This window comes from Dipodomys ordii, unplaced genomic scaffold (genome assembly GCF_000151885.1).
Source record: "Dipodomys ordii isolate 6190 unplaced genomic scaffold, Dord_2.0 Scaffold14, whole genome shotgun sequence".
In the NCBI taxonomy this organism is placed as follows: Eukaryota; Metazoa; Chordata; class Mammalia; order Rodentia; family Heteromyidae; genus Dipodomys; species Dipodomys ordii.
The window spans coordinates 13,335,794-13,348,171 of NW_012267230.1; the positions used below are offsets into that span (position 1 = coordinate 13,335,794).

Sequence of the window (12,378 nt, forward strand, 5' to 3'; positions counted from 1 at the left end):
CCCTGCCAGCAGACCCCGCCCCAACAGACCCCGCCCTCCAACACGACTCCGCCCCCACCTGACTGCCCCTCCACTGACTCTGCTCCAACAGACCCGCCCTCCAGCATGACTCCGCCCTGCCACCGACCCCGTCCTGCCAGCAGACCACGCCCCCAACAGACCCCGCCCTCCAACATGACTCCGCCCCTCCACTGACCCCGCCCCACCATCTGACTCCGCCCCCGACAGACCCCTGCCCCCAACAGACTCCGCCCTACCACCTGACTCCACCCCTCTGCCTGACTACGCCCCTTCATCTGACTCCGCCCCTCCAGCAGGCCCCGCCCTCCAGCTGACTCCGCCCCTCCGTCCTAACCCTGCCCCTCCATCTGACTCGGCCCCGCCATCCTCACCTCCAATCCCCCCTTCCATTCTGACCCCCAACTCCCCCTTCCACTCTGGCGCCCAGTCACCCCCGCACCTTCCGCAGCAGCCCGGGCGCCTCCACGCGCAGCCGGCAGCTCCGCTCCACCACGCGCACCGCCCCGTCGGCGCTGCTGGACTCGCTCAGGACCTCGCTGCCCAGGAAGGCGGGGATCTCCGGGCAGGTGGGGAAGCGCTTCTCGTAGGCCTGGGGGAGACACGGAGCGGGGGCTGCACGCAGGGGCCGGGGCTGCACGCGGGTGCGGAGAGGCGCAGGGAAATGCGTGTTTGTTTACAGACTCAGCAATGGACGCCCCATCTCCAGGACTTGAACCCACACCACCCCAGTCCCGGAGACTGCTACACCTGGGACATCAGGCCAGCATCCATGGGAAGTGGGGGGAAGGGAGTGGAAGAAAGGAGGGAGGGAGGAAGGGATCCAAGAGGAAGCAGGGAGGAAAGAAGGAAGGAGGGAGATAGGGGGAGGATAAAGGGGAGAGTGAAAAGGAGAAGGAAAAGAAGGAGGGAAGGGGGAGGAAGAAAGGAAGGAAGGAGGGAGGGAGAGAAGATGGAAGGGGGGAAGGATGGCTGGGAGGGGGGCTAGTTAGGCCAGCCCAGTGCAGCTGGGCAGCAGTGTGGCTCGGAGTCGTCGCCGCAGTGTCCCTGCCTCTCTGTTTGCTCCATGACCAGGCCTCCGACTCCCTTCCACCCACAGTGTGCAAGGCCACCTCCTAAACCCCAGAGCAGCCCCTGCACCCACAGTTCAAAGCCTTTCAACATTCCCGAAGTCGTAGATGAGGTGGATAAAGCCCCCAGCCAACGCCTGCCTCACCTTCTAGCTCCTGTGGGGCCCTCATGCCTAACCTCTTCCATTTCTGTGACCTGTCCTGCCCCCTGGGACTTTGCACGCACTTCACACTCAGCCTGGCTGCCTTAATGTCCCTCCAAGGCCACCAGCGGCCTTTCTCCTTGTCCTCTCCTGTGTCCTGAGGAGAGGCCAAGATAGACACATTTCCACCTTCTGGAGCTTTCCTTCATGAAGACCTTTGCAAACCAGTTGACCAGGAAGCTGCTGTAATGATGCATTGCTTTTCCTCTCGTTCCTTTCCCTTTCTTCTTCTGACGGTACTGGAGAGTGAACTCAGGACCTCACACATAAGCACTATATATCACTTGAGCCATGCCTCCAGCCCACTGGCTTTTAGTTTGCTTTTCCCTGGACCAGCATCCCAGCTTTAGACCATCCATCCTCCTACCTCTGCCTCCCAAGGAGCTGGTATTATAGGTGTGCACTACCATCCTGGGCCCACAACAATGCATTTCAAGACAATGCTAGCAGTCAGTGATATGGAAACCCCAGCACCTGTTATGCCACTTGGCACAGGGCTGAGACTCAGCACACATCTCGGGAATGCATAGGTGCATGAGTTAATGCACACAGGAAATGCTGCCCGAGGGCCTTTGGCTTCCTTTCAAGTCCTCTGAAATCAGGAAAGTCCCTTTGCAGGGCAGTGATCATGTTGGTTCTCCCAGCTTAAACCTGAGTAGCTTTGCTTCGTCTGCTAGCAGTGGATCTCCTGACAACCCCAGGGAACTAATTTCAACTCATTTAAATAAGGTCCCTGCTGTGTTGTTTGAACAATGTCCACAGCAACCATTCTCCCTGTACCTGCATCCTGGCCTGGGCTGTAAAGCCTCATCTCTACTCCCTCTTAAAATCTGTTTGCTGGGCTGGGAAGGTGGCTCAGTGGTAGAGTGCTTGCCTTGCATGCAAGAGGCCCTGGGTTCGATTCCTTAGCACCACATAAGCAGAAAAAGCCAGAAGTGGCTCAAATGGTAGAGGTCCAGTCTTGAGCTAAAGAGCTGAGGGACAGCACCCAGGCCTAGAGTTCAGGCCCCATAACCGATGCTGCCGGGCATCGGTGGCTCACATCTGTAATCTTAGCTACTCAGGAAGCCAAGATCTAAGGATCACAGTTTAAAGTCAGCCCGAGAGTTTGTGAGACTCTTATCTTCAATTAACTACCAGAAAACTGGAAGTGGTGCTGTGGCTCAAAGTGGTAGAGCACTAACCTTGAGCAAAAAAGTTCAAGGACAGCACCCAGGCCGTGAGTTCAAGCCCCAGGACTGGCACACACACACGCACAAAGTACATACATGAATAAACAACAGTGAAAAACAGGGCTGTGGTTATAGCTCGGTGGTATCCTGTCAGCCTGACCAAAGGTGAGGCTCTGAGTTCAAACCCCAGTGCCCCAAAATCCCAAACAAAACACCTGAGCTTCCTACATCCATTGTACCTCAATAAAGTGGTTTCTAAAGGCCCAGCTTGGTGGCTCAAGTCAGATTTGTTAAACAGAAACAAAAGGCCAGCTCTGCCCAGACAGAGCTCGGACAGAGCCTGTGGAAACAGCTGAGTCTGTTCGAAACCTCCCGGGCTCCAGGCTCCGACCCACGCCACTCGGAGCATGAGGACAGAAGAGGCAGGATCAGGGCAGAAAACCCCTTTGTGCTCCCCAGGACACGAGGAATGCAGAGTTATGAAGCTATGTGGGGGACAATGGCGTTTTGTACAACCGTGGTAAAATGGCTTTGTCCTCTATGCACCAGGGCTTGCGATCAAGGCAGAGAGACAGCACGGAACATAAGAGCACAGGGCTGTGCCAAGCCTCTGGAAATGACAGATGACGCCTTACATTCGTGCAGACATAGAAAATAAATGCCCGGAAATCTCTGGCATGTGTTCCTGGTGATTGAACTCATGCCGCACACTTGCCACACCTGAGCCAGGGACTTTGTTGTGTTTCTGTCTTTAAATGGCATCCCACCTGGTACAACAACATCTATAGGCTACACGTGAAGAGGGAGGGAACGGAGCCCACCCTTCACTTAAGAGAACACACTTTCGGAGCCAAGTTGAACTTACTGCAAGAAAGGCCAGCCATAAGCCGGGCACTGGTGGCTCATGCCTATTCGGGAGGGTGAGATCTCAACAAAAAGCTAGAAGTGGATGTGTGGCTCAAGCAGTAAAGAGCCTGTACTGGGTGAAGAAAATGAGGGGGGGAAATCTGTGGGAGAAAGCAAGACTCCGGTGCTGCCCTGTCCCACGTGGAGGCTCTGCAATTCCTGGATCTGGGCTCATCTGACCCAATCTCTCCTAGGAGGCTACCCTGCTACCTGTTCAAGCCTCAGTTTACCCAGGTGAAGTGGGACCAATGAATGGCTCACAGACAACAGGCATGTGCGGACTCAACCCTGGACATGTGTAACAAACCATGGGCTAACTCCGTCAGCAGGGTGGCTTCCATGATTGTTCCCATTGCCAGCAAGGCATAAAAGGACCCTGTGGCTCGGTGACCACCTTGTTTCCTGGCAGGAGGGTGTGAAGCGAGGGAGAGGTGATCTTCACCAAAGGGAGACCAAGGGCAAGCTTTGTGTTCTGCCACTGTCAGGGATTCAGAAGTTGGGTGGCCGGTGGGAGTGGGTGGTTAGAAAGGGGGGTCATGGGGGCTGGGAAGGTGGCTGAGTGGTAGAGAGCTTGCCTTGCATGCCTGAGGCCCTGGGTTTGATTCCTCAGCACCACATAAGAAAAAAGAAAAAAGCCGGAAGTGGCGTTGTGGCTCAAGAGGTAGAGTGCTAGCCTTGAGCTGAAGGGACAGCGCCCAGGCCCAGAGTTCAGGCCCCACGACCAGACCCCCCCCAAAAAAAAGAAAGAGGGGTCACAGGTTACAGCCTGACCCTAGGAGCAGAGTAGCTGAACAGCTCCACGTCTGGGGGTCTTGGGGTCTCCCTCTCCTTCCCACCCTGGCTGACCTCCTGAGCCCCTCCAACCATCACGTGAGAGGCAGGAGAATCGGGGTCACTCACCACCATGACCAGCTCAAAGGGGTACTTGTAGACACGGACAGGAGACTGGTATCTCTGCACCATGATGGCCTTCGAAGACCCCGGAAGACGGAGGGTGGGGGGGGAGCACCCACAGAGCCTGGAGTGAGGGGTGACTGGTGAGGTGACTGGGATAGATCTTCTCCAAGACACCCCAACACACACACAGCCACCCCCAGATTTCCCTGCCTGCCACGCGTGCACCAATGCACAACCTCTCCCACGCCAGACCGCCCTTGCACACGCACCCGGCCAACCCCACGCGCCCTCAGCCACCCAGGGCGAGCACCTACCCAACCCCACGCGCACCCACACACAGGCATGCACGCCCATGCACTCTCGCCCTGAGCCTCTGGGGACACAGCTGGGGGGGGGGAAGTGCCCTAATACTGGCCTGGCCCTGAGCGGAGCACCGCAGGCGAAGCCCGGACCTGGCTGCAGGGCGGCGACGGCGCACAGCTCAGTCCTGTCGGCGAGCGCGGGAGGAAAACTCCCGGAGCCAGAGCGAGACCCGCCCCGCCCGGACCGCTCCAGGAGCCTGGCTCCACCCCCTGAATGGCTCCGCCCCTTGAGACCACGCCCACACCGCCTTTGTCGCTCCTGACTGGTCCCCTTCCCGGCATGGCTCCTCCCCAGGATGGCTCCACCTCCCCTTAGTCACGCCCCTTCACTTGCCGGCCTCGTGTTTGACCACGCCCTGCCCCAGCCTTTCGCCTACACCTCCCTCTGACCACGCCCGCCGTGACCACGCCCCCCGAGGGAGCCAGCCTCCAGAATGGCCCAATCCTAGAAGACCCCGCCCCTACACTCCTCCCCAGTCCTCCTTTCTCCCCGCCCCGGGCGCTCCTGCCCCGCCCCGCCCCTCCTGGTGCGGTTGACCCGGCAAATGCGAACCATGCTCGTCTTCCTGGGTCAGACTGACTTGGTCCAGCCGCTGCCCTTGGGCTCCAGCCCCGTTCCTTCCCCTGGTCGCGCCTAGGAGCCCATCGGATCCCCGCTCGGCCTGGGTCCTTCCCTCCGCATCATCGAGCGCTGGTTCACTCACCAAGAAACAGATCCTTGCCCTCCTGAGGGAAAACGATCAAGGTTATCCCACGTGGGATGTGCGGTGGCTCACGACTGTAATTCTAGCTACTTGGGAAGCAGAGATCCGGAGGATCGTGGTTTAAGGCCAGTCTGGACAAGAAAGTTCAATAAACCCTATCTCAACCAATAAGTTCTGGGCATGATAATACTGCACATCTGGCTACCAGGCAAGCATAAATAAAAAGAGACTCTATTAGGGGGAAAAATGTCTAAAGCAAAACAGAAAAAGTCTGGGGGCGTGGGCCAAGGGATAGGGCCCCTGTCTAAGCAGGGCAAGGCTCAAACCCCAGTGCCAAATAACAATAAAAATGCCGCACAAAAAAAGAGGTTCAAGAAGCCACCAGAGCGAGGGTGCAATTTTAAACAGCGTATTCGTTTGACTTATTTCTGGGTTTCTCTGGGGACCTGACAGGGCTGCACAGCTCCAGGGAAAGACAGACAGCTAGGATGGAGACGGGTGCAGAGTTCTCATCTATGCCACGGGGAGGCAGCAAACCACAGCACATGGCTCTGGGAAGAGCTGGGGTGGAGGACAGTTCTGTGATGAGGCTCAAGGGAAGTTCCCTCCTAACCAGCCTCATGGCTGGACCCCCAGCGCTGCAGAGGGTCAGTATGAGACTCTTTGGGGATCACTGGTATCAAAGATACCCCCGCACCTCTTCTTTCAAAGAGAAAAATGCCCCCCCACCCCACCCAGGGGAGAGAGGATAGGGCTCCCTCTTGTATCCAAGGAGGTAATGCCACTGCCTACCAGTGTCACTATTCTCAGCTCTGTTTTATTATCGATTATCCCACCACCCATTGAACATCTTCTAGTACTTTCCATCACAGGCACTGTTGCATTTTGATTTTGTTTTTGCTTCTTTTTGTTTAGTTTCTCTGCTCCTGGGGCCAGTGCTCTACCACTTGAGTCACAGCTCCCCTTCCAACTCTTTTGAGATTGGAGGTAAGAGTCTCACCGACTTTCCTGCCCAGGCTGGCTTCGAACTGTGATCCTCAGATCTCAGCCTGCCGAGTAGCTGCCAGGACACAGGCGTGAGCCTCCGGTGCCCAGCCCAGGCACTGCTTTCAAGATGTACAAACAGCAGCGAATTTAATCCTCAAAAGTACTCCCAGAGGGAGGAAGCTGCTCGGAACCTGACCGAGGTGAGGGTTGCACAGAATGGCTAGGAACTGCTCGCACAAAGACGGTAGTCAGCTCTAAACTATTTTAATCTTTTAATCCTTGTAATCCTAACGATTCAAGAGGCTGAGATTTGAGGGTCACTGGGGCCTCTGAAGCCCATGTACCCCCAACCACGTGCAGCTACGAACAGAGATATCTATTTAATAAAAAAAAAAAGCATCTCTATGACATTCACACAAGCAATAGTAAAAGAAAATAAAAACAAAAATCCCCAGCTGACCCCGCCCCCTGTCCCCCTTCCTGCCCCCCACCCCTGCCTGAGCACTAGCCACAAGTTCAGGGCCTTGCGGCTGGCAGCCCTGAGGTACACAGAGCATCTGTCTTTCAGATGCTCCATGGAGAGGCTCCTCCTCCCCCCCACCCCCAGTATCCCACAGAGCAGCAGAGATAGGGGGTGGGGCAGGAGGCACCAGCTAGGAGGAGGGAGGGACTGTGCAGAGCTCACTGGCTTTGCCATGTGAGTTGATCACTGTTGCTCAGGCCCAGGCAGGAGATTAAGCCTGAATTTGTGACCAGAGAATGGCCTTGGCCGCTTGGGTCCCAGGCAGGAATGTTTGAGCTCAGCAGGAGAGGGAACAAAGGGCAGACACAGATCCACAGGGGACAGGGGACAGGGGACAGGCCAGCCAGGAAACATGGAATGGACACCCCCCCCCCAGATGTGTGAGCCCTGAGCTCCAACTTATTTTGTTTATTGTTTGTTTGGTTTTGGCGGTCGTGGGGCTTGAACTCTGGGCCTGGGCGCTGTCCCTCAGCTCTTCAGCTCAAGGCGAGCGCTCTACCACTGGAGCCACAGCACTACTTCTGGTTTTCTGGTGGTTAATTGGAGATAAGAGTCTCACAGACTTTCCTGCCCGGGCTGGCTTTGACCCTCCATCCTCAGATGTCAGCCTCCTGAGTAGCTAGGATGGCAGGCATGAGCCACAGGCACCCAACCTATTTTGTTTACTGTGTGTGTGTGTGTTGTTTTTTTCTTTTCAGCCCAGGCTGGTCTTGAACTCTCCATTCTCCTGCCAGCATTGCCTGTGAAGCCTAGGCTGACAGGGGTACACTTCACCATACCACAGCACTATTTCATCTTTTATGATGTGGTTGTGCTTCCCAAGCCCCCCGTGGCTCACACCTGTAATCCTAGATACTCAGGAAGCTGAGATCTAAGGACAGAGGGCAGGAAAGTTTGTGAGGCTTTTATTTCCAATTAACCAGCAAAAACTCAGAAGTGGAAATATGGTTCAAGTGGTAGAGCACCAGCATTCAGAAGGAAAAAAAAAAGCTAAGGGACAATGCCTACCTAAGCCATGAGTTCAAGCCCTAGGAATGGAACCAAAACAGAAAAAAATCAATGCTGAAGGAGTGGTTTAGAGGATTAGCCTGGTAAGCCCAAGATCTTGAGGTCAATCCCCAAGTATTGACTCCAAAAGAAAATATACCCTGTGGAGCTGGTATCCGAAGGTCCCCATTTCTCAGATGGAGAAACTGAGGTTCTGAGAGGGGAAAGCACAACTAGGGAACAGAGGAGTAGTTCCTGCTTCACAGAGAGGGTAAGTCACTGGGCCAGGATCACACACAGCTCATCACGGATGAGCCGGGATCCAAACCCACCATTCAAACCTGGCTTGATTTTTGTGTTCTGCCCTTTCGGGCCCAACTCCATCCCTTATTTAGGTTTCCGGGCTCTGGAGGGGAAAAGGGGTCCTGACCTCCTGACCTGGGCGGGCACAGGGTGGGTCGCATCACGGACACTGCCCCGGGAATGCGGCCCCACTGGTTTGGACAGCTTGAGTCTGGCAGAGCTGCGGGAGGGAGGGGGGGAGGGAGGAAGGGAGGAAACGGGCTGGGCGTGGACAGGAGGTTGGTTGGGCAGCCTGTCCTGCAGGGCTCCGCGTCCGGGCAGCTCCACTCTTCCCTTACAGGGTGACTCCCCCCCACGTCCTTTCAGAGAACAGGGGACAGCCATGTACGGGGTGCAGGTGGTCTCACAAGCAGCCCGGGGTTCAAGCTGAGGTGTCTGAAACCCGGAAGGCTGGGTCTACAAGATGCGCTGGGAGACGAGATCCAGATGGTGGGAGCGACGGACGCCAGCCACCGAGCCTTGTGGGGCTCTTGCGGAGGCCCGGGCAGCGCCAGGGCCTCGCCCCTTTGTGGCGGGTCCTAGAGGAGGGGCCGGGCGGGAGGGAGGGACTCCTGGCAGCCGCTACCCCACCCCGGCAGAGATTCGTTTCAATCTTGTGACAACAGTCACAACTGGACAGGTGCACACCTGTATCCAGGGCGGGCCGGCAGGGGGTCATTGGAGCAGAGACAGACGGGTGTCCAGCCAGCAGGGGCAGGCTAAGGGGGGTGGGGGTGGGAGCAACGGGGTGTGTGTGTATGTGTGTGAGGTGGATTCTCAGGGTGACTCAGGGACAGGCAGAGCATCTGAGTCACCATGGACCCTCTCCTGTTGTGCTGGCCAGAGCCTGGCCTCCTCTTGGCCCCAGGAGGCTGTTTTTTGGGGGGGCCTCTCCCGGCCCCCCCAGCCTGGGGCTGAATGAGTCAGCACACCGGGCCCCAAGGCCAGCTTGATTTTTCCATCCTTCCCATTGTCCTGCGAGAAAAGTAAATACATGTTACACAACAAGGGGTACAGCCCCTCCTGCCCCCTTTGAAGGAGGGGGGGTGGAGAGGAGGGAGGCCTCTTCACCAGGCCCTCTGCCAGCCTCCTGCCCACGGGCTCTTCCCCTGTCCCTGAAAAGGAAACCAGAGTTCAGAGAGGGCAAGCCACTTGCCAGGGTCACACAGCCAGGCAGAGCTGGGGTTTGAAGCTAGGTTGGCTTCCTGCTGTGATCTTCAGTGCACCCTCCCCAGCCTTCTGCAGCTGGCTGGGAGAATGCCACTCTTCTTGTTCCAAACTGGTTCTCAGAGCCAGCCGGGGTTTTCTCCAGCTGCTGGAGAAACAGAGGGAACCACGGACCTTCAGAAGGTGGCGGAGGCCTCCTTGGAGTAGGTGGCCCGGTTGAGCTGCAGAAAGGGGGACAGGTTGCAGGGGTGAAGGGTCACCCAGGTGCTGAAGGAACCAGGGGTCCGCCCTCCCCTCCAGTTCCCTCGAGGGGTGAGTCAGAGCCAGGCACCCCCCCAGCCCCGCGCTCCATGTGTGGGCAGATCACAGCCCCATCCGGCCTCCCCACGCTCCTGTGTCCAGTACACATGTGTCCTCGCGTGTTCACACACACACACACACACACACCCACAGGGAGCGGCATGGAGAGGGGAGGAGAGCATGTGGAGGTGCAGTTGGAACTATTCCCCAAATCTGCTAATCCTCAGTGACACTCCTGGGCCAGGCCCAGCTGAGTCAGTGGGGAGCAGGGGCCCAGCTGCCCCTGGGGCTGGGAGTGGAAGCTGGGCAGGGTGGACAGGGCTGGGGACTGGAAGGCTGAGATACCCAGGGCCTGGGTTCCCTTCTGTGGAGGCAGAGTTGAGATGGGTCATTCATCCCTGGCCAGGAGCCCAGGCCCCTTTAACCCCCCCCCACCCCAGGCTGGAGGGACCAATCAGCAGAGGGGGGGCATGTCCTGAGGCCTAACCTGGAGTCAGCTGTCACTGAACAAGAAACCGATTCCCACCTTCAGTGCAGTTTTTGGCACCCAGCAGCTGAGCTGCAAACCCGCCGACCTGGAGTCCATCTACTTCCTAGGAGTTGTGGCAAAAGTTCTCCAAACTTCAAGAAGGGTGGACACAACCCTCTCTGGTTGGAGAAGGCCTCTCTGACCAGAGGGCAGTGAGAAACTTCCAACCTGCACGACTGCCTGTGCTGCTTCCTTCGCAGATGAGACGTGCTGGTCACTGCGCAGGCTGGACCACTTGCCTAGGGTCTCACAGCAGCAGAACGGCTGGGAATCTGAACCCTGATCAAGGCTGCTCTCCTTCCCTCAGTGAAAAAGCAGACCTCGGTCGTATTCTTCCCCAGGGGACTCCAGGCCAGCAATTCCTTATGGGACCTTCTAGAAGTGTCAGAAGTGTTCTGCATTTGTATACAAGCAAACCCCTCCCCCCCCCCCACTCCTTGATAACATACTAGCGACCGCACCTGGCGCTTGGCGTCCCCCTACCCCCTGGGAAAGGCATCTGGGTTATTGTCAGCTTCCTCCCAGCAGGCACCAGGTGCTTCTCAGAGATTCCTGAGGGGTGAAGTCTGAGTGAGGAACCTCCGTGGGGTGGGGTTCAGGCAGGAGAGCCAGGCACAGGCAGAGCCAGAGGTACCTCGAGTTCCCCTGAGCCCCTCCCTGGCTCAGGAGCCATGTGTGGAGTTTGGGAACCAGGCCAGCCAGGCTGGCCTGGCGGAGGTGGCAAATGTCACAAATGAGTGAATGAATGAGGCTCATTGACCTGACTCCGAAAGATACACTTCTGATGTGAGCCCGGTGGCTCACGCCTGTCACCCTAGCTACTCCAAAGGCTGAGATCTGAGGATAAAGGTTCAAAGCCAGCTCCGGCAGATAAGTCTCTGAGAGACTCTTATCTCCAATGAGCCACTCAAAAACTGAAAATGGAGCTGTGGTTCAAGTGGTTGCGTGGTAGCCTTGAGCAAAAAGAGCTCAGGGACATTGCTCAAGGCCAAGTTTCATGACTGACAAAAAAAAAAAAAGCGAGCAAAAAAAGAAAGAAGATACACTTCTGAACTCATACATTGAAGGTGATGTCGGGGAAGGGAAACGGCACCCCCGGCTTACCCTTTAAATACCACGTCCAGGATAAAGTCCTCAGCCGGGTGTTGGTGGCTCATCCCTGCAGTCCTCGCTGCTCAGGAAGCTGAGATGTGAGGATCAAAGCCAGGCTAGGTAGACTGAGAGACTCTTCTCTCCAATCAACCAGCAAAACCAGCTGGAAGTAGAAATGTGGCTCAAGTGGTTGAGCACCAGCCTTGAGCAGGAAAAGCCAACTGAGAATGTGAGGTCTTGAGTTCAAATCCCAGCCTTGACAGACAAGTCTCCAACTGACATCTGGAACAGAGAGAAGGGGTGACATGGTCCAAAAAGAAAGGCACTCTTTGGACTGGGAAGGTGGTTCAGCGGTAGAGCGCTTGCCTTGCATGCATGAGGCCCTGGGTTCGATTCCTCAGCACCACATAAGCAAAAAGAAAAAAAAGCCAATTAAACATAAACGTGGAACAGGAGGCATGGCTCAAGGGGTAGAGGAAAAAAAAAACAAGCAAGAACTTGAGGTACCAGCACACACGCGTGCACATGCACGCACACATGGGCACACACGGGGCCCTAGCTGAAGACTGATGGACTTTGGATGCTGGTGTGAAGTTCTTGACCTATGGCCACTTTGTGGGGACATTCTCGGGAACCCCTGTGCTCCACCCCACCCCCACCCCTCCAGAGTGGGACTGGACCCTCCCTGCTGGCTCTGTCCGCCTGTCCATCTCCAGTGGCACGCGTCCTGCCCGAGGGGGACGTGCTGGCCGGGTTGTGCAATGTGGCTGTTCTGAGCCAGAATGGAGCAGCTCCCGGAGGCTCGGTGGTGCCAGGGCCTGGGGTGGTGAAGGTTTGGGTCGGGGACATTGCGTCCACCCCAGCTGGCGCGAGGGGGCAGTGGTGGCCACCCCCCAACACACAGACGTGGGCCAGGACGGGGCCAAGCGCCGGGGTGTGGATTATCCGCAAGAATCCATTTCCAGCCCTCCGGCGTGTGCAGGAAGCTATTCGCGCCCTGGGACAGAGAAGGAAACTGAGGCCGGGGGCAGTGGATCACCAGCTTGACCGCCCTGGCCAGCGCGGGAGCGAGGGTCAGCCCGAGCCTGGGCGCGCGGCCCGGGGAAGGAGGGGGTGCGG

At 57.0% G+C, this 12,378-nt stretch overlaps 1 protein-coding gene across 1 annotated transcript in view; it reads right to left on the bottom strand.

Annotated features, from left to right (window-relative positions):
• Positions 1 to 4,348, bottom strand: part of Sec14l5 (SEC14-like 5 (S. cerevisiae)) — a 17,041-nt gene extending 12,693 nt beyond the window's left edge. The window contains 2 exon segments of the mRNA XM_013011217.1: positions 461 to 610; positions 4,270 to 4,348. Of these exon segments, the coding sequence (XP_012866671.1) occupies positions 461 to 610; positions 4,270 to 4,332 (213 nt within the window). The 5' untranslated portion in view covers positions 4,333 to 4,348.
• Between the last annotated feature and the right edge of the window lie 8,030 nt (positions 4,349 to 12,378).